This window comes from Zootoca vivipara, chromosome 12, assembly GCF_963506605.1.
Source record: "Zootoca vivipara chromosome 12, rZooViv1.1, whole genome shotgun sequence".
Lineage (NCBI taxonomy): Eukaryota > Metazoa > Chordata > Lepidosauria > Squamata > Lacertidae > Zootoca > Zootoca vivipara.
Window position 1 is genome coordinate 6546929 of NC_083287.1, and position 25784 is coordinate 6572712.

Genomic DNA, 25784 nt, shown 5'->3' on the forward strand with positions numbered 1-25784 from the left:
GCCACAAACAGGTGTTTAACCCACTTGCGGGTCCTCTCTAGTACCGGTACCTGTAGGATTTTCTTCTACATTTGCCATTTATGGGTGTGAGTGCCTGCAGAATTTTAAGAGAGTGGCTTATATTCTGGTATTGTCTTTTTTTCTTTACCCCCCCCCCTGAATTTTAAAGGTGCAGCTTATTTGTGGGCGTGGCTTATATTTGGGCCAATACTGTAGATGTTCTATTCTATGATCCAGACTTCTTAGTGATGCAAAGCTTTTACAGTTTGGACTTCACAATTTCACCCTCATTTTGGCCTCAATGTGAAATAGCAGTGACATTGCTTAGTCTGGGTTCGGCTGACTGCTTGGAGAAACCACCAGTGCTTTTAAGCTTTTCTGTTTCTTGAAAAATGCATCCTGAAAATTATTTCCTTTCTGTCTCTCTTGATTCTTTATCTCGATTTTTTAATGCCTCCTTACCCCTAAAGGTTCAGGGTAGAAAACAACACTGGAGTAGAATCCAGTGTAGCACTAAAGTAATCATTCTCTCAGCATTTCTGCTAGCACAAGGGAATGTTATCTCCCTCTCCTCTCTCATGCACCCCCTAAATATGTTCGGGGGTTCTCCCAACCCCCTGGAACAGATTTGGGGAGGGGATGTGGGCACACAGGAAGCAGAGGGAGGGTATTCCTGCTGTGCAAGCAGAGATCCCTTTGCTGATGAGGCTCATTAGTAAAATACTGCCCACAGCATTTAAAAATCAATGAATTTATCACAGCTGAAATATTAGTAAGTGTAAAATAACCCCCTAGTAATTCCCTGCTCACTTGTGCCCACTAAATGCTTATATACAATTTCTGGAAGATTTTCAGGCTTCTCCATCAATCGGAACAAGTCATCTGTTCTTTCTGGATCCTTATTGCCTTATCTCACAATTAATAATGCCCAAAGGGAGATTATAAGCAAACAAGCCTAGTGCACTTATTGACCTTCCCCAGTAAGGATAAGTGAAGGTCCAGCCTGCAACAGCCTGTCTTGTCCATGGTCCCTGCTCATGGTTCATTTCAGGTGATGTGTTGAGAACCAGAGTGATGCAGAAGCTAGATTGTTTTGTGTACTTTGCCCAAACCCTGGCTGTGCTGGACACACCATTGTACAGCTCTTCCAATGGAAGCAGTAGACTTGGTTTAAATCCTTCCGCTAATAGCATCCTTTTCCTCCAAACATCCCTTTGTAAGCCTTGGATAACAATGGAATCATGAAGTTGTTCCAAGAAGTTTCCAGAAACATCAAATGTACAAACATGGCATCCTTGATTGTAAGTTGTAGATGTAATAATAATAATAATAATAATAATAATAATAATAATAATAATAATAATAATAATATATTTATACCCCGCCCATCTGGCTGGGTTTACCCAGCCACTCTGGGCGGCTCCCAACAGGAAATGAAATAAAATAATCTATTAAACATTAAAAGCCTCCCTAAATAGGGCTGCCTTCAGATGTCTTCTAAAAATCTGGTAGCTGTTTTTCTCTTTGACATCTGATGGGAGGGCATTCCACAGGGCGGGCGCCACCACCGAGAAGGCCATCTGCCTGGTTCCCTGCAACTTGGCTTCTCACAACGAGGGAACTGCCAGAAGGCCTTGGTACTGGACCTCAGTGTCCGGGCAGAACGATTGGGGTGGAGACGCTCATTCAGGTATACTGGACCGAGGCCATTTAGGGCTTTAAAGGTCAGTACCAACACTTTGAACTGTGCTCGGAAATGTACTGGGAGCCAATGTAGATCTTTCAAGACCGGTGTTATGTGGTCTCGGCGGCTGCTCCCAGTCACCAGTCTAGCTGCTGCATTCTGGATTAGTTGCAGTTTCCGGGTCACCTTCAAAGGTAGAGCGCATTGCAGTAGTCCAAGCGGGAGATAATTAGAGCATGCACCACTCTGGCGAGACAGTCTGCAGGCAGGTAGGGTCTCAGCCTGCGTACCAGATGGAGCTGATAAACAGCTGCCTGGACACAGAATTGATCTGCGCCTCCATGGAAAGATGTAAATAACTTGTGGTTCTAACACTATGCAGCACTATGCTTTTGCCATGCAGATGGAGTGCGGGTGAGATTGCAACGAAGATAAAAGCACTTGGTAGATACAATGTGGAACCACAACTGAAACTTGGCTTTCAGTTCATTGCGCAAGTGCAGCATCTCAGCAGCGTTAAAGGCCTTTGGGCTAGGAGCCACTGATATAATCAACAACAGATCTATTCAGGGAGATCCTGTCTAGCTATTTTGCTTTGGAGCCAAACACACATTTGGAATGAATGAGCAATCGCCCCAGTAAATAACGCGCAGGTCACGGGCCTTGTGCCTTTTGTGTGTGTACTGACAGCGCTGACTGAGGAATTTGTCCTCTGCAGGAGATGTTATGGGAGTACTGCAACACCAAACAGGATCTTTGGTTGTCTTGTTTCCCAGTGTAGACTGATCAGAGCTATCTCCCAAAACTTGATCCCCACCCCGACTTAGGTAAGAGAAAGTATCTTCCCCTCTTAAAGGGACATTAACATGTGATCAATCCAGGTATTTTAGCTCAGCTCTGAAATTCATGGATTGGCCATGGGACAAGTCACTATCATACCATCTAACCCATTTCACAGTGTTCCGTGAGGCTACTCTCCCCAAATAAGGTACCCTGAAAGTCCTCTGTACTGTATCTTTACAATTCTTAGAATTATTTTATTTGCATGCCATGCATTCACTAAACCAAAGTTCTGTTAACTTTGTTTCAGAGGCTGGACAGAGTCGCTGTACCTATACTTACGAAAAAGAAACCGCTGCAACCATAGAGATTACCAGAACATTTCCAAAAATGGTATCTTGTTTGCGCTTCACCTGCACCGGTGCACATTTGTTGTAAACAAAATCTGCCCTTGTAGAGTCCTTTGTAGGTTCTCCATCGGTAGGAGAAATAACAGAGGCCAACCAGAGAATATTGAGAAGCAAAGCAGCTAGTAAGCCTGATCTTTATTGAACTGTTGCAACAGGGTGCTCCCCTCACAGGCAGGAGAAAGGAGGAGGACCCAGAACAAAGGTGTGCCTGCCCTTATATAGACATTTTGAAATTCCCTGCCCTGGAGCTCAAAACCACCTTGTCATACATCATACATACATCACAAAAGGATTATAGCCCAAGACCACCCCATACATCATGTCTACATCACAGAAAAGGTGGTCTACAACAGAAATCTGAATGTCGTTGTTTTTCCTGTCTGCCAGGTTATCTGATAATGCCTTATCTGATTGCCTTTCCTGGTAGTCTGCCCATTCCTTTGAGATGGTAATTACTTAATTCCTGAGACAATGGGAAGGTTTCTTTCACCTCCTACCTCCTTGCAGAGAAACACTTGGTCAGCTTGGGAGTCAAAATGGTTTCAGGACTGTCTTCCTATACTGTTTCAGACGTGGTTTATATATTTATGTACGTGTTTGCCTTGTACATTTATCAACAACAACAACAACAATTTATTATTTATACCCCGCCCATCTGGCTGGGTTTCCCCAGCCACTCTGGGCGGCTTCCAACAAAATATTAAAATACAATAATCTATTAAACATTAAAAGCTTCCCTAAATATATCTAAGACCTTAAAATTCTATATATCTAAGACCTTAAAATTCTTATAACGCAGGCATGTCCAACAGGTAGATCGTGATCTACCGGTAGATCACTGGACATCTGTAGTAGATCACTGGTAGATCACTGGCTCCCCCCAAAGAAGCTCAACAACTATGGCACCCCTTAAAAAAGCTCAACATTTTCAACCTGCAGCCCATCAAAACGTCACTTTCCTACTCCCTTTAAAAAACCACTCAAAAACTTTGACCTAAATCCTAAAAAAACAGCCCCTCCTCCTCCCTGAAAAAAGCTCAACAACTTTGACCTGAACCCCAAGAAAGGGGGTAGATCACTGCCAGTTTTTAACTCTGAGTAGATCGCAGTCTCTTGGGAGTTGGCCATCCCTGTTATAACGTATTCATTCACCATAAGTAGAAGCTGTTGAACAGCAAGGCTGGGGGAAGGGGACCATTTTGAATGCAGATTGAGCAGTGTACAAACCTCGTCATTCCTGTTTCTAGGGGAGGCACATAGAGCACTGCATGCAGAAGGCTAAGGCCCCAGGTGTAATTCTTGTCATCTCCAGGTAGGGCTGGGAAAGACCTCTGTCTGAAACCTTGAAGAATCACTGCAACTCGGTAAAGACAGTACTGAGCTAGACTGAATCACTGGTCTGACTCAATCTAAGAAGGTATCCTATATATTCCTATGGCTGCCTGGCTAACTATTAGCAAGCACACAAATACGTAGGAGTCAGGATTAAAAACAGCAACAGCATATTGCTTAGAATCACCATTCAAATATATCACTGGACGTAGCAGGGCCGTCTTAAGGTCATCGGGCGCCCTGGTGCAGGGATCCCTCGGGCACCCCTCCCCCCTTTTTAAAAAAGGAAAACTCTTACCTGGCGTGCCAAGCGGCGGGCGCCTCACGGCGGCCCCCACACCTCACAGCAGGGCCGCGCTGTGCCGGAGGCTGCCTGCCTGTCCGATGCTGCCGGATTGAGTGGGGGAGGGGACGCCGTAGCGCCACGTGGCCTTCCTCCCTTCTCCCAGCGGAGTGGGGTGCCTGGGCAGGCCGGGCCATGGCGGGTTCCTTCCCGCCAACAGGGCGCTGCGTTTCATTGGTAGAGGTGCTGCCGGCGTCACCTCTACCAATGAAACGCAGCACCGGGGTGAGGGATGACCCTGGCGCTGCAGAGCGGAACAGGGTCCTAGTGCCCCTGTTCCGCTCGCTTCCCTCCCTGCTCTCACGGCACGGCTGGTGGAGGGAAAAGGGAGGCCGCCGCGAAGCTCCCCCACTTGCTGGGGCACCCCTTAGCGCCCCTCAGCGCCCCCTGATCACCCAGGCGCCGTGGTGCATTGCGCCACTAGAGTCAATGGGCGAGCCGGGCCTGGGACATAGTGGTAACAGACACTGGTACTCATACTACAACATTGCTATTGAAGTTTGCTGGACACCCCAGCATCTTCTTCAGCAACATAGAGCGGGTGCATTTTCTTCTCATTCTTCCAAATATAGATGCATTGGCTGGGACAGATTTTTTCCTGTAATTAATTCATGCTGCTTGATAGTTCAGGAAAGAAGGTATAACACCTCAGACAGGCAGCCTTCTGCTTATTGAAAACTCTGTGCCCTGGATACATATGGCTTTGAGCTGCAAATAACCACATATAAGCTCCAAGAATGATCAGCTAGTCCTCACTGATAGAAGGCCTGTCCTCCCCCTGATTATTTTCAGCTCATTCCAGGGTACCCGGGGACAGGGGGCCTCCAGCTGTTCATGTATTCCTAGCATATGTGATTGATAGGGAGCTTCTTCCTGAACTCATTTCCCCACGTCTCACGATAAGGTTTCTCACTTGTACTTTTATCACATTCTGAGATGATGTGTTTTGTCTTGGATCCGAATAATGTAATCGTTAATGAATGTTCTGGCCCATTGAACATTAGGAAGGCAGATATTTCACGGCAGCCACTGAGTACCATTGGAAGCAGGAAAACGTTATCTTAATCTCGGCTGCCTTGGGGAATCCTAGTTCACCTGGAGTTTCTTTGCAACCATAAATTTGTTATACCATCTTTATGGTTTGGCAGGAGCTGGGACCGAGCAACGGGAGCTCACCCCGTCGCGGGGATTCGAACCGCTGACCAAGCAAGCCTAAGGCTCAGTGGTTTACACCACAGCGCCACCTGCGTCCCTAGCAGTTTGAAAGCATGTCAAAGTGCAAGTAGATAAATAGGTACCGCTCTGGCAGGAAGGTAAACGGCATTTCCGTGTGCTGCTCTGGTTTCGCCAGAAGCGGCTTAGTCATGCTGGCCACATGACCTGGAAAAACTGTCTGCATACAAACGTCGGCTCCCTCAGCCAGGAAAGCAAGATGAGTGCTGGAACCCCAGAGTCGTTCGTGACTGGACTTAACTGTCAGGGGTCCTTTTTTTCTTTATGGTTTGGGGGAGCAAACGGTTCATTCAACAATAAGATAAGGCCAGTTCACAGCCAGATTGTTCTAACATACAAGTCTAACGGTATCTTTTCTCATTCCCTGCCAAGCTTCTGTCTGTCTGACTACCTCCCCGTCCATTCATCCATGACTGACTTTCTACACAGGTTGCAAATGTGCAAAGCCTTCTAGGGCAAACCCCTAAATACTTGGTTTTAATAATGCATAGCTGCCAAGTCTCCCGTTTTCCCCGGGAAATCCCCGTTGTTCCAGCTGTTCCTAGCTGAAAAAACGAATTTTTTTTTTGTTTTTCCCCGGTTTATTCTGGCGCGGCGGCCATTTTGGAACTGGGCAAAGCAGTATCAAAAGTCACTTCTGAGCATGCTCCGCCCAGTTCCAAAATGGCGGCAGCGCTACTTCCGGTCTGCTACTTCCGGCCCGGTCCCTTATTTCTCTGGCAGCAACTTGGCAGGTATGATAATGTTTGCCATGGCTTTTCAGCAAAATAATTGCCTGCAGGTTGCAAAATACATTTGCAAATGTGCCTTGAGAATAGGCGATGGACAACTTGGGGCTGATGATCAGAGACTGTTTATTACGGTCATTGTGATACAGGCTGATAGATTGTAATGGAAAGGGGTACATTCTACCCTGTATCTTCAGTTTACTGTCAACTGAGGCTCCATAGTTTCTCTCAACTGATTCCCTCAGGTTCTTTCATCTGCCTTTCCTGTCTGCCATAGTCAGCAGTACTTCGGGTTTGCTGCACAACCGCTGGGAAGAGATGGGTGACATGACCTGGGGGGGGGTAAGCAAAGGAGAAAGTGCAGCCTTACCTCTTGCTTGCCTGGTTGATGTAAAGCTGCAGGGAGGGGTATCTGGGTTGCTGCCTGAGAACCCTAGTGGCTTATGGGAAATAAGCCAACTTAATTGGGAAATAGTAGGTCCAGTTTTCCAGCCAGACATGACCCCCCCCCCCAAGTTAATCACTATTCACTCAAATCTCACCAATTTCAAGGGGACCTTATTTCATCGGATGTTTCATGCCTGTTACAAGTCTTGTTACTTCAGCTGTGTAAAACTCTCTTTTATTCATTGCCTTTGATCATCTAGGCGGCTCTTCGAACAACGTCCTAGAGCTTGTAAAGAGGTAAATAGTTAATGGGGGATTTGAACTATTTGATCCATCGTTTAAATAGCTAGCTGCCTGCAGGACAATGCAACGCCCCAGCTACACCACCGTCACTTTGCTACTTGAAAGTCCAGGTGCACTATGCAAACATTCAGAGGCTGAGATTCCATTTGGCTAACATGACAATAGTTGCCCAATTTGTCCAATCCTTTTCATATTTAATGGTTTAACGTCTAATGTGTTAAAGCCATCCCAACTAGTAGTTTTCGTCTCTGAAGTAGCTTGAGAGTTCCTTTGCCTAAATCTATTTGGGGAAGGGCCAAAGCTCAGTGGTTGAGCAACTGCTTTGCCTGCAGAAGGAGCAAGGCTCAACCCCTTGCATCTCCAGGGTAGTTGGGGAAAAGCTGCTGCTTGAATCCCTGGAGTACTACTGCCAGACACAGTTGCAGGGCCGTCTTAAGCACCTTTGGCGCCCTGGCGCCGTGGTGTGACGGATCCCTCCGCCGCTCCCCGCCGCCCCGTTTTCCAGCACTGCGGGTGGGTGGCCGGGCTCAGCGTGCAGCGCGGTTGCCGAGGGCGCTGCTGTGTGACGGGCAGGCGGGCGGGCTTGCTGTGTGGTGGAGCGCCACCCAGCCTGGCCGTAGAGCCGGCCCTGCACAGTTGACAATACTGAATTAGATGGCAGCGGTGCCAGCTTGAATAAAATAGGGGGGGGGAGGTAAGAAGCCCCACCCCACATAATCACATGACACGGTGCACACATTTGAATGACAATGCTTGTCAACTTTGGAGGCCCTTGGGCCCCACAAATATTTTATTGGGGGACAAAGACCCCTAGACCCCTAGGAGACCCCTAGACCCCTGGCTCCTATAACTGGTGGTGTGACCTTCCCAGGTCCCTATTGGGAAAGCTGTGTATATGTCATAGTAAACATGCACATAGTAAGTAACCGCTTACTATAAGTAGCTGCTATGTTAAAGAAAAACTAAGTGTCCCCCCCCCATGGCAGAATGGGTGAGTGCATCTGGCTGTTAATGGGAAGGTTCAAGGTCACCCAAGGATGGCTGTGGGCAGGATAACTGCCTTGCAGGGGGTTGGACTAGAAGACCCCCAGGATCCCTTCCAACTCTACAATTCTTTGATTCTATTATTCTCATTGCCATCACCAGTTGTCATTGATTATATTGACGAGCACCCTGATTTTAAAGCCTCATCTACTTGCTGTAAACCCCTATAAAATTATATTGCATTAGTAAGTTATGTGTAATAGGAACGTACTGTATGTTATTATAGAGGAAAAGAGAGGGTTCTATCTAAGTCATACTCAGAGTAGACCTACTTAAATCAGTGGACCTAGGTTAGACATGTCCATTGATTTCATTGGATCTGCTCTGAGTTAGATACAGCCCAGAGAGAATTGTTCATGCTGTGGGTAGAATTTTAAGATTGAGCTTTCGTTTATCTTTTATTTCCAGCTTGGCAAGGAGTCAACAGTTTGACAAGCCTGCATTCGTTATCTTTTCAATGATTGGAAATGACGTCTGCAATGGGTAAGGTTTTAAGAAAATATAACATTGGGTACATCTCCATTACACTTAAACTAATTTAATAGTCATTCCCCCTTCCCAGAGAACTCCGGAAACTATAATTCTCTAAACAACAATATTGAGGTTTCTCGGGGGAGGGGGGAATATACAGTGGTACCTTGGTTTAAGAACCGCTCAGTTTATGAACAACTTGGATTAAGAACGCTGCAAACCCGGAAGTAGGTGTTTTGGTTTGTGAACTTTGCCTTGGAAGCAGAACATGTTCCGCTTCCTGTTGAGTGTGTTCCATTTGTAAATTGAGTCCCCCGCTGCTATGGGAAAGCACGCCTTGGTTTAAGAATGCTTTGGTTTAAGAACGGACTTCCGGAATGCATTAAGTTCATAAACCAAGGTACCACTGAATGTAAAAAGCATGATAGTTAAACAGGTGTAAGAACCAATATATTCAGGGTACATTTTCATTTGTGTAACATCCTTGATAGAATTATCTGGATCTTGTTGGCGTGCTCATGTGTACATTCTGGTATATTTAAATTGTTTGTGCATGTATGCATTCTACTGCTTTTATAACTAAATTGTTTACTTCTGCAGAGAGAGAGACAGGTGGAGAGATGGGGGAAGGATAGTTTATGACTATTTTTGCAGGATGTTCCCTGGCTATGGGCATTTCAGTCATTTTGTTCTGCTGAAATACTGCTACTACTTTTTGTTAGAGAAATTACTCCAACGAACAAAACATCAAACTAAAGTAGTACTAAAGACAGTCATAAACAGAAATAATAAAGCTATAATGAAATAATAATTGTAATAATCGTAGAAAGCTTTAGAAAGAATGAGTGGCGTAAAATATATTCTATAGTGCAATACAAGCTTAATATTTGTATCCAAATATTCATTAATGTTGCCAAATAAATTCATATTTAGTGGGAATGTGTCAGCCATGAGATTGCCAGGTCATATAAATGCATAGCTGCCAAGTATCCCGTATCCGCCGGGAAAACCCCTTTTTTCTTACCGTTTCCCGGCGGTCTCCCGTTTAGCGGAAAATCCCGGTATTGTCCCTTAAATCGGGACACTTGGCAGCTATGAATGGAGGAGAATTACCCGGCCATTTTTCTGGTGCCGCTTGCCCTTCTATGGGCACCAGAAAATGGCGGCGCAGGCGCCGGAAGTCACTTCCGCGCATGACCGGAAGTTGCGTGACGCGACTTCCGGTGGCGCTTCGCCCTTCTATGGGCATCAGAAAATGGCGGTGCCGGCGCCGGAAGTCGCTTTTACGTGTTTCCGGTCATGCGCGGAAGCGACTTCCGGCGCCGGCACCGCCATTTTCTGATGCCCATAGAAGGGCGAAGCGCCACCGGAAGTTGCGTCACGCAACTTCCGGTCATGCGCGCACTGCCGATCCCGGATCTTTACGACCCGGACTTGGCAGCTATGTATAAATGACAGGCAGCCCACAAGTAGAAGCAGTTTAATAATAATAATAATAATAATAATAATAATAATAATAATAATAATAGCAGCAGTGGTAGTAGTAGTACATTGTGCAGTGGTTTGATACTATGTCAAAAGCTCGATATTGTGAGTCTAAATAACTAGTCAGTAAGGCTTGGCATTGGCTGAGCTGCAGTGTACTTCCATGGTATCCTGAATGGAAATAAATGAAGGAAAAATAATGTGAAATACTGTACCAAGCTCTTGCGTTCACTATACCAAAACTCAGAATGGAGTATCTAATCCTGTTGCTTTTCTTTCACCCTCCCTTGGGAAAATTGACATTTAAATATATGGCCTGTGTTAATACCATATTGTCCATTTGCACCATTAATGTGACAAGAGGAGTTTTTCCCCCAGACACAAGTGCCTACCTTACCCTCTCCCTGCAATATCTCACAAATGTTACTCCAGCAAGTTGTGCTATCAATTCTTTCTTGCTTTGTCTTTCTGGTTGTTTTTTTTTTTTTAAATTCTTACTTCCATTTGAATGGTTTTAATATGCTGTTAGTGCCTAAGTTTTGAAACTGCACGAGTTCCACAAGAATCCCAGACCTTTGTATCAGAAAGAAAATGTATCTTATTCCGCAAAAGAATGAAACCTTAATGTTTGCCCTTGTTCAAGTCTAGCTGTGGTCTCAAGGGAAGCTGTTGGCTGGTTCCTTTTACTTTTCATGACGATAACTTCCTTTGAAAAAGCACTGGGATAAATCTGTTGGGAAAATACGGTAGTACATTGGTAGCTCTACTTACGAATAACTCTACTTACGAATGTTTCTACTTATGAATGGAGCTCCGTCCGCCATCTTGGATGCAGTTTGGATAGGATTTTTTCTACTTACGAATTTTTAGATAGGGTTGCTTCTACTTACGAATTTTTTCTCCCAATGCATTCCTATGGGATTCGACTTACAATTTTTTTCGACTTACAAATGTGTGTTCGGAACACATTAAATTCGTAAGTAGAGGTACCACTGTACAGGGAAAAGAGGGGGAAGGGGCATGCAATGAAATATTGGATCTGTAAAAGTCCACTCGAATGTCTACAGCACTTTCCCCTAAACCCGCCATCAGAATCTTTGCCAACTCACAAAACAGAGGTGTATTTTTTTTGGATATCAAACTATGCATTCATCATCCAGAAATTAATATGCAGATATAGTGAAACAGAAGCATTCATAACAGATACCGGTTGCTGGTTTTTTTCCTTTAAAAATGGTGGTTGTTTTAATTAATAAGTGACAGTATTTCACTATCCTATTAAACTGGTATTTAGAGCCATTTTGATTGGGATAATGCATCCCTATCCTGGTCTAATTCTGGCCTCTGTTTCTAGCTGAAGTAAATGCTGTAAGCTCTTGCACTGCAGAATCACACCTCAGCCAAAGCACAGTTAACTGCCAATATTTCATGCCAAGGTGGCAAGTGAGAGATTGAGAAATACAGGCATTTGTAAGTGACAGAGATAATGAAATTGGCGAATCATGTGCTTTCCCAGCAGAACTCAAATTGCAATGTCCAAATGAGGAGGATGTACAAAAATATAGACAGATGGTACATATCTCACAGCCTACCAAGGCACAAATGTAGGACAGCGAAATAATAATAAAAAAGAAACATGGGAAAAAATGAATGCACAGTGGGGTTCTAAGTTTTTTTAAGGGAGGAGGGAAGCAAGCAAAATTGTGAGATTTGCTGTTTTTCCACTAACTGATCATCTCTGCAGCTTTCTTTTCCCACTGCTGTATTTTATCTGTGACATAAAGGCATGATAACAAGAAGGAAACAAGAGCTGACTGATTGGGGCCAGAGGCAATCTGTGCTTTGAAATGAGGGACAACTGAAAGAAATAACAGGAAAAAAGATTAAACTCCCTTAATGGTAAATCAGCCATGATAGAGGCTTCTCTGCCCAAGCTCCCCAGTTCTGAAAATGCTTGATCTTCTAAGGGCTTCTGTTAACCGCTGTGAGACACTGTGCACCCACAGATGGAGACACATGTCAATATTTAACTTTTAATCTTTCAGAACCATTGCTTCTTAACAAGGATACATCACAGCTTTGTTGGGACACATGAGTCACAACTAAATTCTTGAAATTCTGCATGGAATCACGGGGTCAGAATGGCCCCAATCAACCATCTATGTCAGGAGTATGGGCAGGAGTCAGGCTCTGGGGCCTGTAGTGCTTTGCAGGACTGGGGCCTGCCTCAGCTTGTGCTGGAGAAGCAAGGAGTGGCCACTCAGGTGAGGCCACTTGATACCTCACTGCACCTGGTGGCAGGAGCTGGGAGGGATAAAAGCTCAGCATTTCCCTTCAGCTCTTTGCCACAGCAACGCTACCCCTGCCTGGTTGCCTCTGGCCTCTTGCTCCTTGGACCCTTGCCTTGCCGACGCCTTGATCCTCGACCCTTGGACCCTTGCCTTGCCGACGCCTTGCTCCTTGACTCCCAAACCTTCGCCTCTGCCTTGCTCCTTGACCCTGCGACTGCCTGCTGCTGGACCCTCAGCCCTGCACCTGTTCCTGCTTCTACATCACCATCTTGCCTCTGGTCCTGATGTCCTCAGTCAGGGCTTCAATCGCCCACCGACCGGACCGTGACAGTCTAGTCCAGGGGTTGGCAACCTTTTTCAGCTGTGGGCTGGTCCACCGTTGCTCAGAACATGTGGTGGTCCGGACTATATTTGGGGGGGGCTTGATGATCCATCATTTCTCAAAGCTTGCCAGCCACTTATGGCAGCTGCTGGGGTTCAGTAACCCTCCTAGTCTTGACAACTGCCTGGAGAACTGCAAGAATGGGGAGGACCAAGCAGCTGACTCACAAGTCATGCAAGCTGATCTCGCCCAAGCTTAACGCATCCAAACAGACCACCCAAAGCGTAGCCAAACAGGAGACCATTTAGCCATATTGCTCTTGCTGTGGCTTGCTAAGCACCGTGTGGTTTTCTTTCTTTCTTAGGTATCCTGACACTGTTGAACACATGACGCGGCCCGAGCAAATGCGCACCAATGTTATGCAGGCTCTGCAATATCTAAACGGCCTCCTTCCCAAAGGGAGCCATGTGCTTTTAACCGGTTTGGCAGACGGTCGCTTTCTGTGGGATAACTTGCACGATAGATTCCATCCTCTTGGTAAATATGCCAACGTTCTTTCTTAGATGTGATGATGTTGCGGAGGTGCTATGAAATGGCAGCGCTGGGATTCTGAGTGCCAGTTCATTCACCACATGGCTCTTCTGGGACCCTCAGATTTGTGCGAGTTGCAAAATTTGAGGTTCTCCTCCTCCTCCTCCTCCTTTCAGTGAAAGCACATTGTCCAGCTTTATACTAGATCAGGCATCCCCAAACTGCGGCCCTCCAGATGTTTTGGCCTACAACTCCCATGATCCCTAGCTAACAGGACCAGTGGTCAGGGATGATGGGAATTGTAGTCCAAAACATCTGGAGGGCCAAAGTTTAGGGATGCCTGTACTAGATAGTGGGTATACTGTACTGAAGATATATAAAGGACAACTTGGTTTGGGCTTTGGCGATTACAATTTTTGTGGTCATAGCTGAAAATTCCACCTTCTTTGGCAAAACATAAATAAATCTCCCCGCTCTTTTGTATTATTTCTTACTCAACTTTAAATGTTTTACACTATCTGAACTCCATGTCTCTCTTCCCAATTGTGTCAAAGGCAGACTGCTTTTTATTTTAGCACTCCCAAGATAATGAATTACAGTATCTTAAGCGAACTCCTACATGCCTTACCAGGGAATAAGTCCCACTGAATTCAGGGCACCCAGTTGGGAGTGCTAAAACACAGTCTTTAATTTTAGCACTCCCAACTGGGTGCCCTGAATTCAGTGGGATTTATTCTCTGCTAAGGCATGTAGGAGTTTAGCTTAAGATACTGTAATTCATTATCTTGATCCGAGAAGGAGAAAAAACTACGAGACAAATGATCAAATATGAACATTTCTTAATATAGAGCATGTTTTATGGGAAGCCTGATGTGAGTTTAACAATACTTGAATGTAGGTCACCTGGACAGAAGAAGTGCGGTGTGTGTTTCTTTATGTGACAGAATGCATTATTTCCACCTATGTGAGGTAAAAAAAAACGAAAGCCATGATTGCACACAGTCATCATTAATCTTCCTCCTTGATGTGAAAAAGCTGGATTGGTTTTGGAGAGTGAAAGGCTTGTTAATGGGTAAAGCATCAGTCACTCAACCCTGGGATTTGAACGGAATAGTATGTGACGCTGATCTCTTGTTAGCTTAATAGCTGAGAATAGAGGTGGGAAAGGTGTATATGCAGAAGAAAAGAAGACAAGGCAGAGAGTGAGTTGACTGTGGAAATTTGATGTTGCAGTTTTATATTTGCCTTCACCGTGTGTGTGTGTGTGTGTGTGTGTATGTATGTGTGCGTGTGCAATGTGACTTGAGACACAGATGTGAAGGGGCAGCAATAAAGCATATGGTAGCCTATATAGCAGGCATAGGCAAAGTCGGCCCTCCAGGTGTTTTGAGACTACAGTTCCCATCATCCCTGACCACTGGTCCTGCTAGCTAGGGATCATGGGAGTTGTAGTCCCAAAACATCTGGAGGGCCGACTTTGCCTATGCCTGCTATATAAGGTAAAGGGGCCCCTGACCATCAGGTCCAGTCGTGTTCGACTCGGGTTGTGGCGCTCATCTCGCTCTATAGGCCGAGGGAGCCGGCGTTTGTCCGCTGACAGCTTCCGGGTCATGTGGCCAGCATGACAAAGCTGCTTCTGGAGAACCAGAGCAGCGCACGGAAACACCGTTTACCTTCCCGCAGGAGCGGTCCCTATTTATCTACTTGCACTTTGATGTGCTTTTGAACTGCTAGGTGGGCAGGAGCTGCGACAAAGCAACGGGAGCTCACCCCATTGCAGGGATTCGAACCACCTACCTTCTGATCAGCAAGCCCTAGGCTCTGTGGTTTAACCCACAGCGCCACCTGGGTCCCATTGTAAATGTATTAGCTGCAGCAAATTGTTAAGGTCAGTTCACTTTCCCACTGTATGTAAGACACACCCTGCCTTGAGCAAAATTAGCCGAGTTCTATTCTTCTCCAGGAAGTAGGACATGATTCAACCAGAGTAAGGTAAAGGTAAGGTAAAGGACCCCTGGGTGGTTAAGTCCAGTCGAAGGCGACTATGGGGTTGCGGCGCTCATCTCGCTTTCAGGCCGAGGGAGCCAGCGTTTGTCCACAGACAGCTTTCTGGGTCATGTGGCCAGCATGACTAAACCGCTTCTGGCATAACGGAACACTGTGGCAGAACCAAGAGTGCACAGAAACGCCGTTTACTTTCCCACTGCAGCAGTACCTATTTATCTACTTACACTGATGTGCTTTTAAACCCACAGCGCCACCTGGGTCCTATGCCTGCTATATAGTGTATTGCAAATACATTGTGTGAATCCTGAAGGAGTTTATTTGCTGCAGCAGTTACAAAAGGCATATATATGAATGGAGCCAAAGAGAGCTCATTTTGAATCCTTACATAGCTGTGCAAGTGTCTGAGTGAACTTGGGCAAATCATACTGCTCAGCTTTGCTTCACAAAGTTGTGGAGAGCATAAAAGGCCTTATGAACCTTAGCTTATCCCAAAACATTGGAGGAAAGCTGGACGGTAAACCAAACAAGCACTAGGCTTTTGTGCATAGCTTTTAGCTAAAACTAAAGAAGCCTGAATAGAGCTGCTGTAGATTACAGATCCAATAATGAGACAAACCACTATTAATTGCCTTATACCTAGTTTTGTCACCGTTGCCTTCTTAGCCTTTTTCATGCATGTAGACTTGGGGTGGGGGGTGCAAACCAACCCGCAATGTCCCCTTCTCCCACAACTCCACTTCTGACCTTTGTGTGTTGATAATGGAAGCCTCCCAGCTGTAGGGATGCTTCTAAGCACTGAACACAATGAGAATCTCTTGAGATTTTCACGCTCACCATGCGAAGGACAGAAGTGAGCTTCCTCTACCTGAGTTAAGCCCAAACACGTTCACTCAAATGCTCTCGCCAGGCAGATTTCTAATGTGTTTCCCGCAAGGGACATATGTTTTCACGTGGTCAGTTTTGAAATTATTTCTGTTTTCCAGGCCAGTTGAACAAAGATGTCACGTACGAACATTTTTACTCGTTTCTCAGCTGTCTACAGGTAAGTTGCCTCGATGTCCAATGCAATTACATCTTGGGCTGGAAAAAGCCGAGTATGAAAGGTGATGCATTCTGTTGGTTTGACATCTAGTTGTGGTGGAAGTTCGTGAGGTTCGTAAACGAACCTTCCTTTAGGAAGAGCGTAAAGCAGGGGTAGGCAACCTAAGGCCCAGGGGTAGAATGTGTCCTTTTATTTAAAATGCATCTCTGGGTTATTTGTGGGGCATAGGAATTCGTTCATTACCTTTTTTCCAAAATATAGTCCAGTCCACCACAAGGTCTGAGGGACGTGGACCAGCCCACGGCTGAAAAAGGTTGCTGACCCCTGGCGTAAAGTAATTAGGCATGTAACTATGTAGCAGGTGGCGCTGTGGGTTAAACCACAAAGCCTAGGGCTTGCCGATCAGAAGGTCGGCAGTTCAAATCTCTACGGCGGGGTGGGCTCCCGTTGCTCGGTCCCAGCTCCTGCCAACCTAGCAGTTCGAAATCTCAAAGTGCAAGTAGATAAATAGGAACTGCTACAGCGGGAAGGTAAACGGCGTTTCCATGTGCTGCTCTGGTTTGCCAGAAGCGGCTTTGTCATGCTGGCCACATGACCTGGAAGCTTTACGCCGGCTCCCTCGGCCAATAATGTGAGATGAGTGCCGCAACCCCAGAGTCGGTCACGACTGGACCTAATGGTCAGGGGTCCCTTTACCTTTACCTTATGTAGCAAGTATAGAGTGTGAGCTAATCTCTAGGCTTTTAGACAGGGCTGGCCTTATCGCAAGGTGGAACTTCGAAGAAGCAGCAAACGGAAGGAGATTTATGTCGGATTCCCCTTCAAGTCCTCATGCCTTGCTGTTTCTTTCCAAAGTGTTGCCCAGGGCAAAAGCAAGTCTGTTGGGACCAACAAGCCCCAAGGACAAATTGAATAGGTGAAGTCCTGGAGTGATGACAGGATCCAAACTTAACTGGGGGAGAAGAAGGGGGATCTCATTTCAATATTTTGTTTAGGGCACCCAAGTTCTTGTAGGCCATCCCTGAGTTTTAGTGCTCCAAACAGGTGTAAAGTTCTTCAAACATGCCAGAGATTACAGACAATTGAGTCTTCATCTATTAAGAAGACCTGTTTTCTGAATTTCAGTTGTTAATCTGAATTATCTCCTTCACTCTGTGTTTCCTGCCTGCCTAGGTCTGAAACGGCAACACTTTGTTTTAAAAAATGCATGCAGTGTTTTTGATAACATCTCCAGCCTTCCAGTTAATGGAGGTTTTGTCTCCTGCTGCCTTCATTACATATCTTTAGGTGCAAGGCAAAAACATTCCTCTTCTCCCTTTGGCTAATTAAACAATCTATGGTCTTTTAAACTATTTGTCTGTGTGGGGCTATTATTTTTGTTTGTTACTATGGTGTGTGTGTGTGTGTGTGTGTGTGTGTGTAGTAATAATAATAAACAACCCTGTGATCTTCAGAGGAAAGGTGAATAGACAGTTGTTGTTGTTATTTTACACATACAAATATTTAAATCTTTCCACATTCACACAGTCTGCTCCATGCGTTGGCTGGATGTCTGCAAATGCCACTCTTAGGAACCTGACCTCAGAGGTATGTTTAATATAAAAGTAATTTTTAAAATATATTCAGATATTCTATTTTTAAAGATGGCATTTGGACTTCTGCTGTAAGAAAGAAATAAAGTTTTAAAGGACAGGATATTTTATATCCTGTGAAGAAATCTGGACTCCTAATATCACCAAGGGCTTGTTGTTGTTCTGCTTCAATTCAAGTTGCTCAGATCGGATTCGGTTTCTTATATATTTAAACAATCTGCTTAATGTACATGGGGTTCAAATGCCACCAAAATAGCCTACCAGTTCTTGTTCTTTCCCAGAGTAACATCTCACTTAAATCTTCAAGGTTGGGCGCAAGCTAATAGACTTTTTTATGGGGCTGCCTTGCCTAAGAATGAGCATTTTTGAAAGCAGCCTGCATCAAGTGCTTCTAGCGTAATATTTTATCTGTTGTGCTAGCTTTCTACATGCAAGGGAGTCTTGGCGTGGAGGGGCTTGCAAGCTGGCACTCCCCCCCTCCACATGACGTCTGAAGCAGCTCAGTCATGAGGAGGAACTGTAGTGTGTGTTGTCTTGGACATCCGAATCAGTTACAAATGAATTGAAGAAAAAGTGGCACTTGGGGGACATTTTGCTCAAGCAGTTTTGCCTACAGCAGCTCCAAGAGGGGAATTGTCTTTCTACCGAGTGGAAATGGCTTAGGCTGGCATTGAATGCGTACTTTGGTTGTGAAGCTCTGATCCTTGGCAGGTGAATGTTGCTGTATATACTGTGCCAATATCTTAATACCATATTGGTCAAGGTTGTAAGCAAGGTCGGCTGTTTGTACAAGCAAAGAGGGGCGGCGGCTCTGTGACTTGGACGTCAAATGGCAGATTTAATTCCACAGTTGTTTTTGTGCTCAGAAGCTGAAAGCGGTGTGGCCGTACAAAGCTTGCATGTTGTTTTATTGTGCACATTTCTGTAAGGGGCTCTGAACTCTTGGCAGGCAGAGATGGGTAAGAATTCTCATAACAATAAAACAATTCACACATATATTTCTTGTGGTTCCCCCCCCCCCCCCGGCACCCCACAGAGAGCCTTACAGCTTTCCAGTGCCCTGAAGGAGCTGGCAAAATCTGAGAAATATGCCAATTTTGACGTTTTCTACATGGATTACCCACTGAAGGAAGGTAAGCTTTTATACAGGAGCTGAATAAAGAACCACTCGATACATTTCACTAGAAGGAAGGGGTGATGCCTACCAGTCCAAAAGACAAATTCTAATTGTTCCTTTCCCTAAGGATGCCCCTGGGTTTGGGTGCTGCAGGGGGGGGGGCGACTTGGGATAGGTGCAGTCAGTGGACCACCAATCCCTGAATGGGGCAACCTGCTGTTGCTGCACTCCATTCACTTGCCCAAGATTGATAACTACCACTACTACTACTAGGGGCCCAGGTGGTGCTGTGGGTTAAACCACAGAGTCTAGGGCTTGCTGATCAGAAGGTCGGCGGTTCGAATCCCTGCAACGGGGTGAGCTCCCGTTGCTCGGTCCCAGCTCCTGCCCACCTAGCAGTTCGAAAGCACATCAAAGTGCAAGTAGATAAATAGGGACCGCTCTGGCGGGAAGGTAAACGGCGCTTCCGTGCGCTGCTCTGGTTCGCCAGAAGCAGCTTTGTCATGCTGGCCACATGACCCGGAAGCTGTCTGCGGACAAACGCCTGCTCCCTCGGCCTATAGAGCGAGATGAGCGCCGCAACCCCAGAGTCGGACACGACTGGACCTGATGGTCAGGGGGCCCTTTACCTTTTTACTACTACTACTACTACTAAATTTGTATATATTTTACTGAATTACATTGTATACATTGCAGCAGCCTTTGGCTATAAGCAATAAACCTGATACCGATACTACTACTACTACCACCATCTGGCTGGGTTTCCCAGAGAACAAAGTGGCTGCAGAATGATGCCCTCCTGGATCTCCTGCATGCTCAGAGAGCTCCGATGTGTAAGCAGAAAAGGGAGGCAAGCAGGTCCACAGGGCTCTGGGAGGTGACAGCTGGGGGTGGACCCCAATCTCTGAGCTTTGCGAGATTCCAGGGGTTCCAGGCGCTTACCCCGGGTTTGTGTCTCCTTCGGGAACGAGGGACAGCGGAGACTGTGATGTTTTTATTTATATATAGATACGACCTGAGCCTGCGATGGAGGGGCTCACGGCACCCACACCCCAGGAGGGTCTTGCTTCTTCCACCGCCACAGCCTTGGATTCAAACAGAAATCCAACACTCTTGAGCTTGCTGCTTTGCTACTAGCGCCCATCACTGCAACTTTCAACTTGGTGGCTTCATCCTTCTAACTAACCACGAGGTGGGGGGCAAGCTCCACCCACTTGCCGCCTCCTCTTTCCTTTGTTTCCCTTAATGGCACATAACCCAGGCTATCACCAGCTAGCCTGGCTTATATTTTAACATTTGCTGGATCCAGAGGTTAGAAGGGTCTTGGATACTGACCCTTCCCCTCTCGCCTTGCTAGGGAAGTGATAGTACCACTGTATTCTGCTCTGGTCAGACCTCACCTGGAGTACTGTGTCCAGTTCTGGGCACCACAGTTCAAGAAGGATACTGACAAGCTGGAACATGTCCAGAGGAGGGCAACCAAAATGGTCAAAGGCCTGGAAACGATGCCTTATGAGGAACGGCTTAGGGAGCTGGGTATGTTTAGCCTGGAGAAGAGAAGGTTAAGGGGTGATATGATAGCCATGTTCAAATATATAAAAGGATGTCATATAGAGGAGGGAGAAAGGTTGTTTTCTGCTGCTCCAGAGAAGCGGACACGGAGCAATGGATTCAAACTTCAAGAAAGAAGATTCCACCTAAACATTAGGAAGAACTTCCTGACAGTAAGAGCTGTTCGGCAGTGGAATTTGCTACCAAGGAGTGTGGTGGAGTCTCCTTCTTTGGAGGTCTTTAAGCAGAGGCTTGACAGGCATATGTCAAGAATGCTTTGATGGTGTTTCCTGCTTGGCAGGGGGTTGGACTGGATGGCCCTTGTGGTCTCTTCCAACTCTAGGATTCTATGATTCTAGTTCCAGCAGTCATCCCCATCAGTTGCAGTAATGGTGAGAAGGCTTCCACGGGGACTACTAGAACCATTGAGGGGACCCGGGTGACTTTTTCTGCTAGCAGAAGCCCCACTGGTCTAGAGGCTGAATTCTGATCTGACTTTGGGTTAGATCTGAAAGCTCTCCCAGGGCCAGCCCAAGACATTTTGGTACCTTGAACGGATCCCAAAACGGCACCCCCCTCCCCACAAGGGAAGAAGAGGTGAGGGAACAAGGGGTGGGGGGAGAAAGATTGACATCTGCTGCCCCTGTGGAATCTGCCACCTGAGGCAGTCGCCACACCTTGTCTCATGAGTGGGCTGGCCCTGAGCTCATCATGATGCCGAAAACAAGAATTTCTCCCTCCACTGAGGAAAGGACAGTGTTGGTGGAGAATACAGATTTTGGATGCTCAGCTAGTCCAGCCAAAATCTGTAGACCTCTGGCTACATGAATGTTCATCTGGCTCTCAATCGACTCATGTGGGGATAAGCAGCAGTTTGTGGATCTTTTCTTGCTGGATCCAGGCATAAGAAGCTTCCAGACTTTGCTTCCTAAACATTCCTTTTGCTTAGTTATGCAATCGCTTATTCTTCGCTTACAATAAATTATTAAGGGATCCGTCGCTTAAATCAAAACCATTCTGAATACCCTCTTAATGTTTCATGAGAGTCATTATCTGATTGCTGATGAGCCAAATTACTTCAAAGTGCTAAATATATTGAGTCAGGTTTGGGTGGGGAAATCAATGGGGTTTACCTTTTCACATTGGCAAACAAAAGCCAGCCACAGTGCAACACAAGCTTAGGGAATGTTTGCCACAGACCCATAATCATGTTTACAATTAAAGGCTTCTGCTTACCGTAGTAGAAACATCACTTGTCAGTTCCCCATCTTGCCTGCCTCTGCTCTCTATTCGCTGACCTATTTTTCATTTTCCTTTTGCTAAAGTTAGTGCAACCCCCTTTTTGGAGTCTCAAAATATTATTAAATATTCAGCAGCTATTGCAATCTCTCCCCCCGCCCCTCCGGCTTTGGGTACGTCCTAATTTTTGGAGTTTGAGAGCTCTGGCACTGATTTCATTGTGGATTAGGCCTCACCTAGAATTTTAGACTGCTTCTTAAATCCCCCATGAAGCTTATTGGACTGAAACAGATAGTTTATTCAGAGAGCTGGAGGTGGCATGCTAGATCCGTTGGTTCCTGCTATAGAAATCCCTTCCTCTTAACATTGCTGCTCACAGACTCTTGTAGCACTTAAAAACTTGAAAAAGTGGAAAGTGAGCAAAAAAGAATGTGTGAGCACACAGTGAGCTTCTGTCATAGTTCCTTTAACCCTCTTAAACTCCCAACACTGAAAGTGCTTTTTAAAAATCTAGATCACAGAGCGGGGTCCCATATGTGTTTGTTCACATGCAAGAAATCTGATGTATTCAGGTAGGGGCATAACAGACTGAAAATGATGGTAGCTGTCAGTGTGTGAGATATTTGTATTGTTATAGATCCCCCACACAAAAAACATGGAAATTAATAAATGGTAGGATTTTGATTATTTGGAATTTGAAGGGAATATATAGGCTGCAGAGAAATTCCTGGGCTAGCCCATGCAAAATGACCTGCTAGGGCCATTAAGAAACAATATAGGCCATTGGCAATGCGAGAAAACTGTCCATTCCCCCTGCTCTGAAATGTGACCAGAGACGGGGGATTTGGAAGGCATGATGTCCCAAGAAGAGTTTGGGAGCTATGGCATGAGGCTTGGCATATCTGAACCTCATAGCAACATTTGACCGTTTGAGCCAGTCGTATGCAGTAACGAAAATGGTTCAGATCCAAGCACATATATAACCACAACCGTCCATTTTGTTTCCAGAAAGCAATGACCTTGAATTTTGATTTTCTGGAAGAGGCAACTGAAGAATAGGAGACGGAAAGTGTTCACTCAGAATTAAGTTTAGATATTTTGTACCTTTGCCTCATGTGAGCCTCATTCTTACTTGGAACTGTTATGTGTGTTCTTCTGCCAGCATTTATGCTGCTAGAGTTTACCTTGCATAAATATCTTGGAAAGGCTTAAATGCTGCCTAGAAGGAAAGGGGATTGGCTCTGACAATGTTTCATAAATCATCATAATCTTCCTGTGCACAACTCATCTGCTAAAAATACTGCCTGTGATGCTGGGTGAAGTGGATGTGGCGCTTATACGTGCCGTGCATAATTTGCTGTGATTATCTCATTTACAGTTGCTGAGATGTGGCAGAAGTCTGGAGGAGAGGCATGGCAGCTAATAGAACCTGTGGATGGATTTCATCCTAACCAGGTAAGTAGCAGAGAAGGGCAGTGGGTAGGAATAGGAGGCAAAGGGCACAATAATGAGAAATGTGGGTTCTCAAGGGAATGGGGCTACTCAAGGGCAGTCTGGAGGTACCACAACCTCTTTCTGTCTTCAGACAAAGAAACTCTTATTTGGCTTCTCCCACATTCTGTCCCGAGTTCCTGGGTTGTCTGCATCAAGCCCATCTTTCAACATCACCTTTACACTGAAGATAATGCCTCTCTACCCCAGCATTTGACATTGCACATTAGAACCCATTTGACTATTTTTTTTTTTTTTTTAAATATTTTTATTAATTTTCCAATTAAAACCAATTATATCACATTCAATATTTCAAATTATACACATATATATATCAATCAGACCGAATGTTATGCCAAATCATCTAAAGAATTTTTTATTTGGGTTCCCATGCTTCAAGAAATTGGGAATTCCTCGCAACTGTCCACTGCCGTCTTTTTTCTAAAGTTCAAATCGTCCTTCAAGTTCATAATAATCCAGATCTTCCCCTTACAGTCACATAGATGTTTTCTACTTTCACGATTGTTTCCCAGCTGCTGATATAAATATCAAACAAAGTCTCACAGATGTTCTTTCTCCTGTGTGAGTTAATCAGTCCAGCCTCCCCATAAATCTTCTTAATGGAGCTCCTGTTGCGTTGAAGCAATTCGAAGTAGCGCCATCTTAAAAAGCTCAAATCACTTTCGCTTTCCTCTCATGGCCATGAAAATTTACGATCATTATAGAATTTACAGCTTTTCCAGGCAGGAGACCCAAACATCAAACCATAGACTCTTGGTAAATTAATGGATCTCCTTGCCCTATAGCTGAACTTAGCTTCAGGTCGCTGCTCCAATTTAAAGTGCGTCACAGCTCATAAATCCTCCGAACGCATTCAGAACTCCTTCCGTCCGACTAGGGGGGGGCTTTTCTCATCGGCAACTCCACATCTTTAAAAAAATATGCTCAGTAACAACAGTTATAAGGTTCAACTCACACAGTCTTTTGCTTCTCTTTCACTCCAAACAAGCCAGGACATCGCGTCCGGGAAGGTACGAGGCAACAATATGAAGAAAAAAAATAAAATAAAAACTCACTCCCCTTATCGCTCCGTCCCCATCAATCCTTCTTCCAGATGCAGTACAATCTTTGACTCCTCTCACTCGGCAGCATAAATTTCTCAGCAGTAAACAGCGCTTCTTTCCCTCCTTCTGAAGTATGTCCATAGATTTAAGCCTAATTATCTTCTTTAACCATGGAAATCCCCGCCATGCAGATTAGCGTCCGGGAGTCCTGGCCCTTGTAAGTGCTCAGCCCAAGCTCCCCCCACTCCAAAAACAGTCGGAGTGGGTCTGGGGGCATCGCGGGCCAGCGGCCCCTCTCCGTAACCCCCGGAGAGGGTAGGGGGTTGCCATTTACTCCCCTAGCAACCGCCAAATTCCTTACAAAGGTCAGAGAGATGGAAAACAGGTCCGCCATTCCTGCAGGCGGAAACCGGAACCCCATTTGACTATTTTTTTTAATGGATTTCTGTCAGGATGCTGTCAGCGGCTCTCAGCTGGTTGCCCAGGAAAGTATAAAGACAAGGAAAAGTTTCATACCATCCTTTTTTTTTATTTCAGTCTTTATAGAGAGAGGCTATAGAACCCAGCTTCTTGGATAATGGCGTTATCCTGAGTGAATCTCCACCCCACCCCATGTCTCTCCCACTTCCTCATTCATCATTCTCATCACCTCCTCTACGGGTGCCGCTAAGTGTCCTCTGCCTTTGAGCTCTTTGCTCTCCTACTTTCAAGGCTCGCCGGGTTCTGGGAGATGGAGGGTCTGGAATGCTTTCTAGTGATAACGTGTCCACCGGCTGCTGCTCCGGTTCTGCCTGCTCCTCCTCTTCCATTAATTCCCAACTTTCCCCCTCATCTGCCTCTGAGCTGCAACCTCCCTCAAACCCCTGTTGCAAATCTTTACTGTCTTCCTCTTCCCTGGAAGGGTCCAGATGGGGAGGTGGTCTCCACCATTCCTCCTCTGCCCAGTCCCTGACAATTTTGATACTGTATTTTTTAATTGTCACAACCCTGCCCAGACCTTATGGATGGGTGAGAATCCTAGGTGATTATGATGACAATAACGTAACCTCTTGTCAGGGACTGGCTGGATGACCCGGGGGGGGGGGAGCACCAGCCGGCAAACCTCCTCGGGAAGCCTCAGAGCCAGGGGGCACTGAAGACAGAGCAGGGGTGCCAACTTGAATAAAATATTGGGGGGGCAGGTAAGCCTCACCCTGCATGATCACACAACATGACACACGGACAACATTTGAATGGCAATGCTCATCAACTTTTTTGGGGGAATCCTATGAGGCATAGGATGGTTGTCTGCTGAAAAAGCAACAGGTGTGAGCGAGAGGGAAGACCCAAGAGCAGAA

General features: G+C 45.7%; 1 protein-coding gene across 1 annotated transcript in view; it reads left to right on the forward strand.

The window, feature by feature from the left end:
* AOAH (acyloxyacyl hydrolase) overlaps positions 1–25784 on the forward strand; it is a 105536-nt gene that overhangs the window by 70582 nt on the left and 9170 nt on the right. Inside the window, exons 14-21 of the mRNA XM_035129543.2 lie at positions 2775–2857; positions 7158–7194; positions 8653–8727; positions 13178–13350; positions 16335–16393; positions 17921–17980; positions 19022–19118; positions 23271–23347. Coding sequence (XP_034985434.2) covers positions 2775–2857; positions 7158–7194; positions 8653–8727; positions 13178–13350; positions 16335–16393; positions 17921–17980; positions 19022–19118; positions 23271–23347 — 661 coding nt within the window. The remainder of the gene's footprint in view (positions 1–2774; positions 2858–7157; positions 7195–8652; positions 8728–13177; positions 13351–16334; positions 16394–17920; positions 17981–19021; positions 19119–23270; positions 23348–25784) is intronic.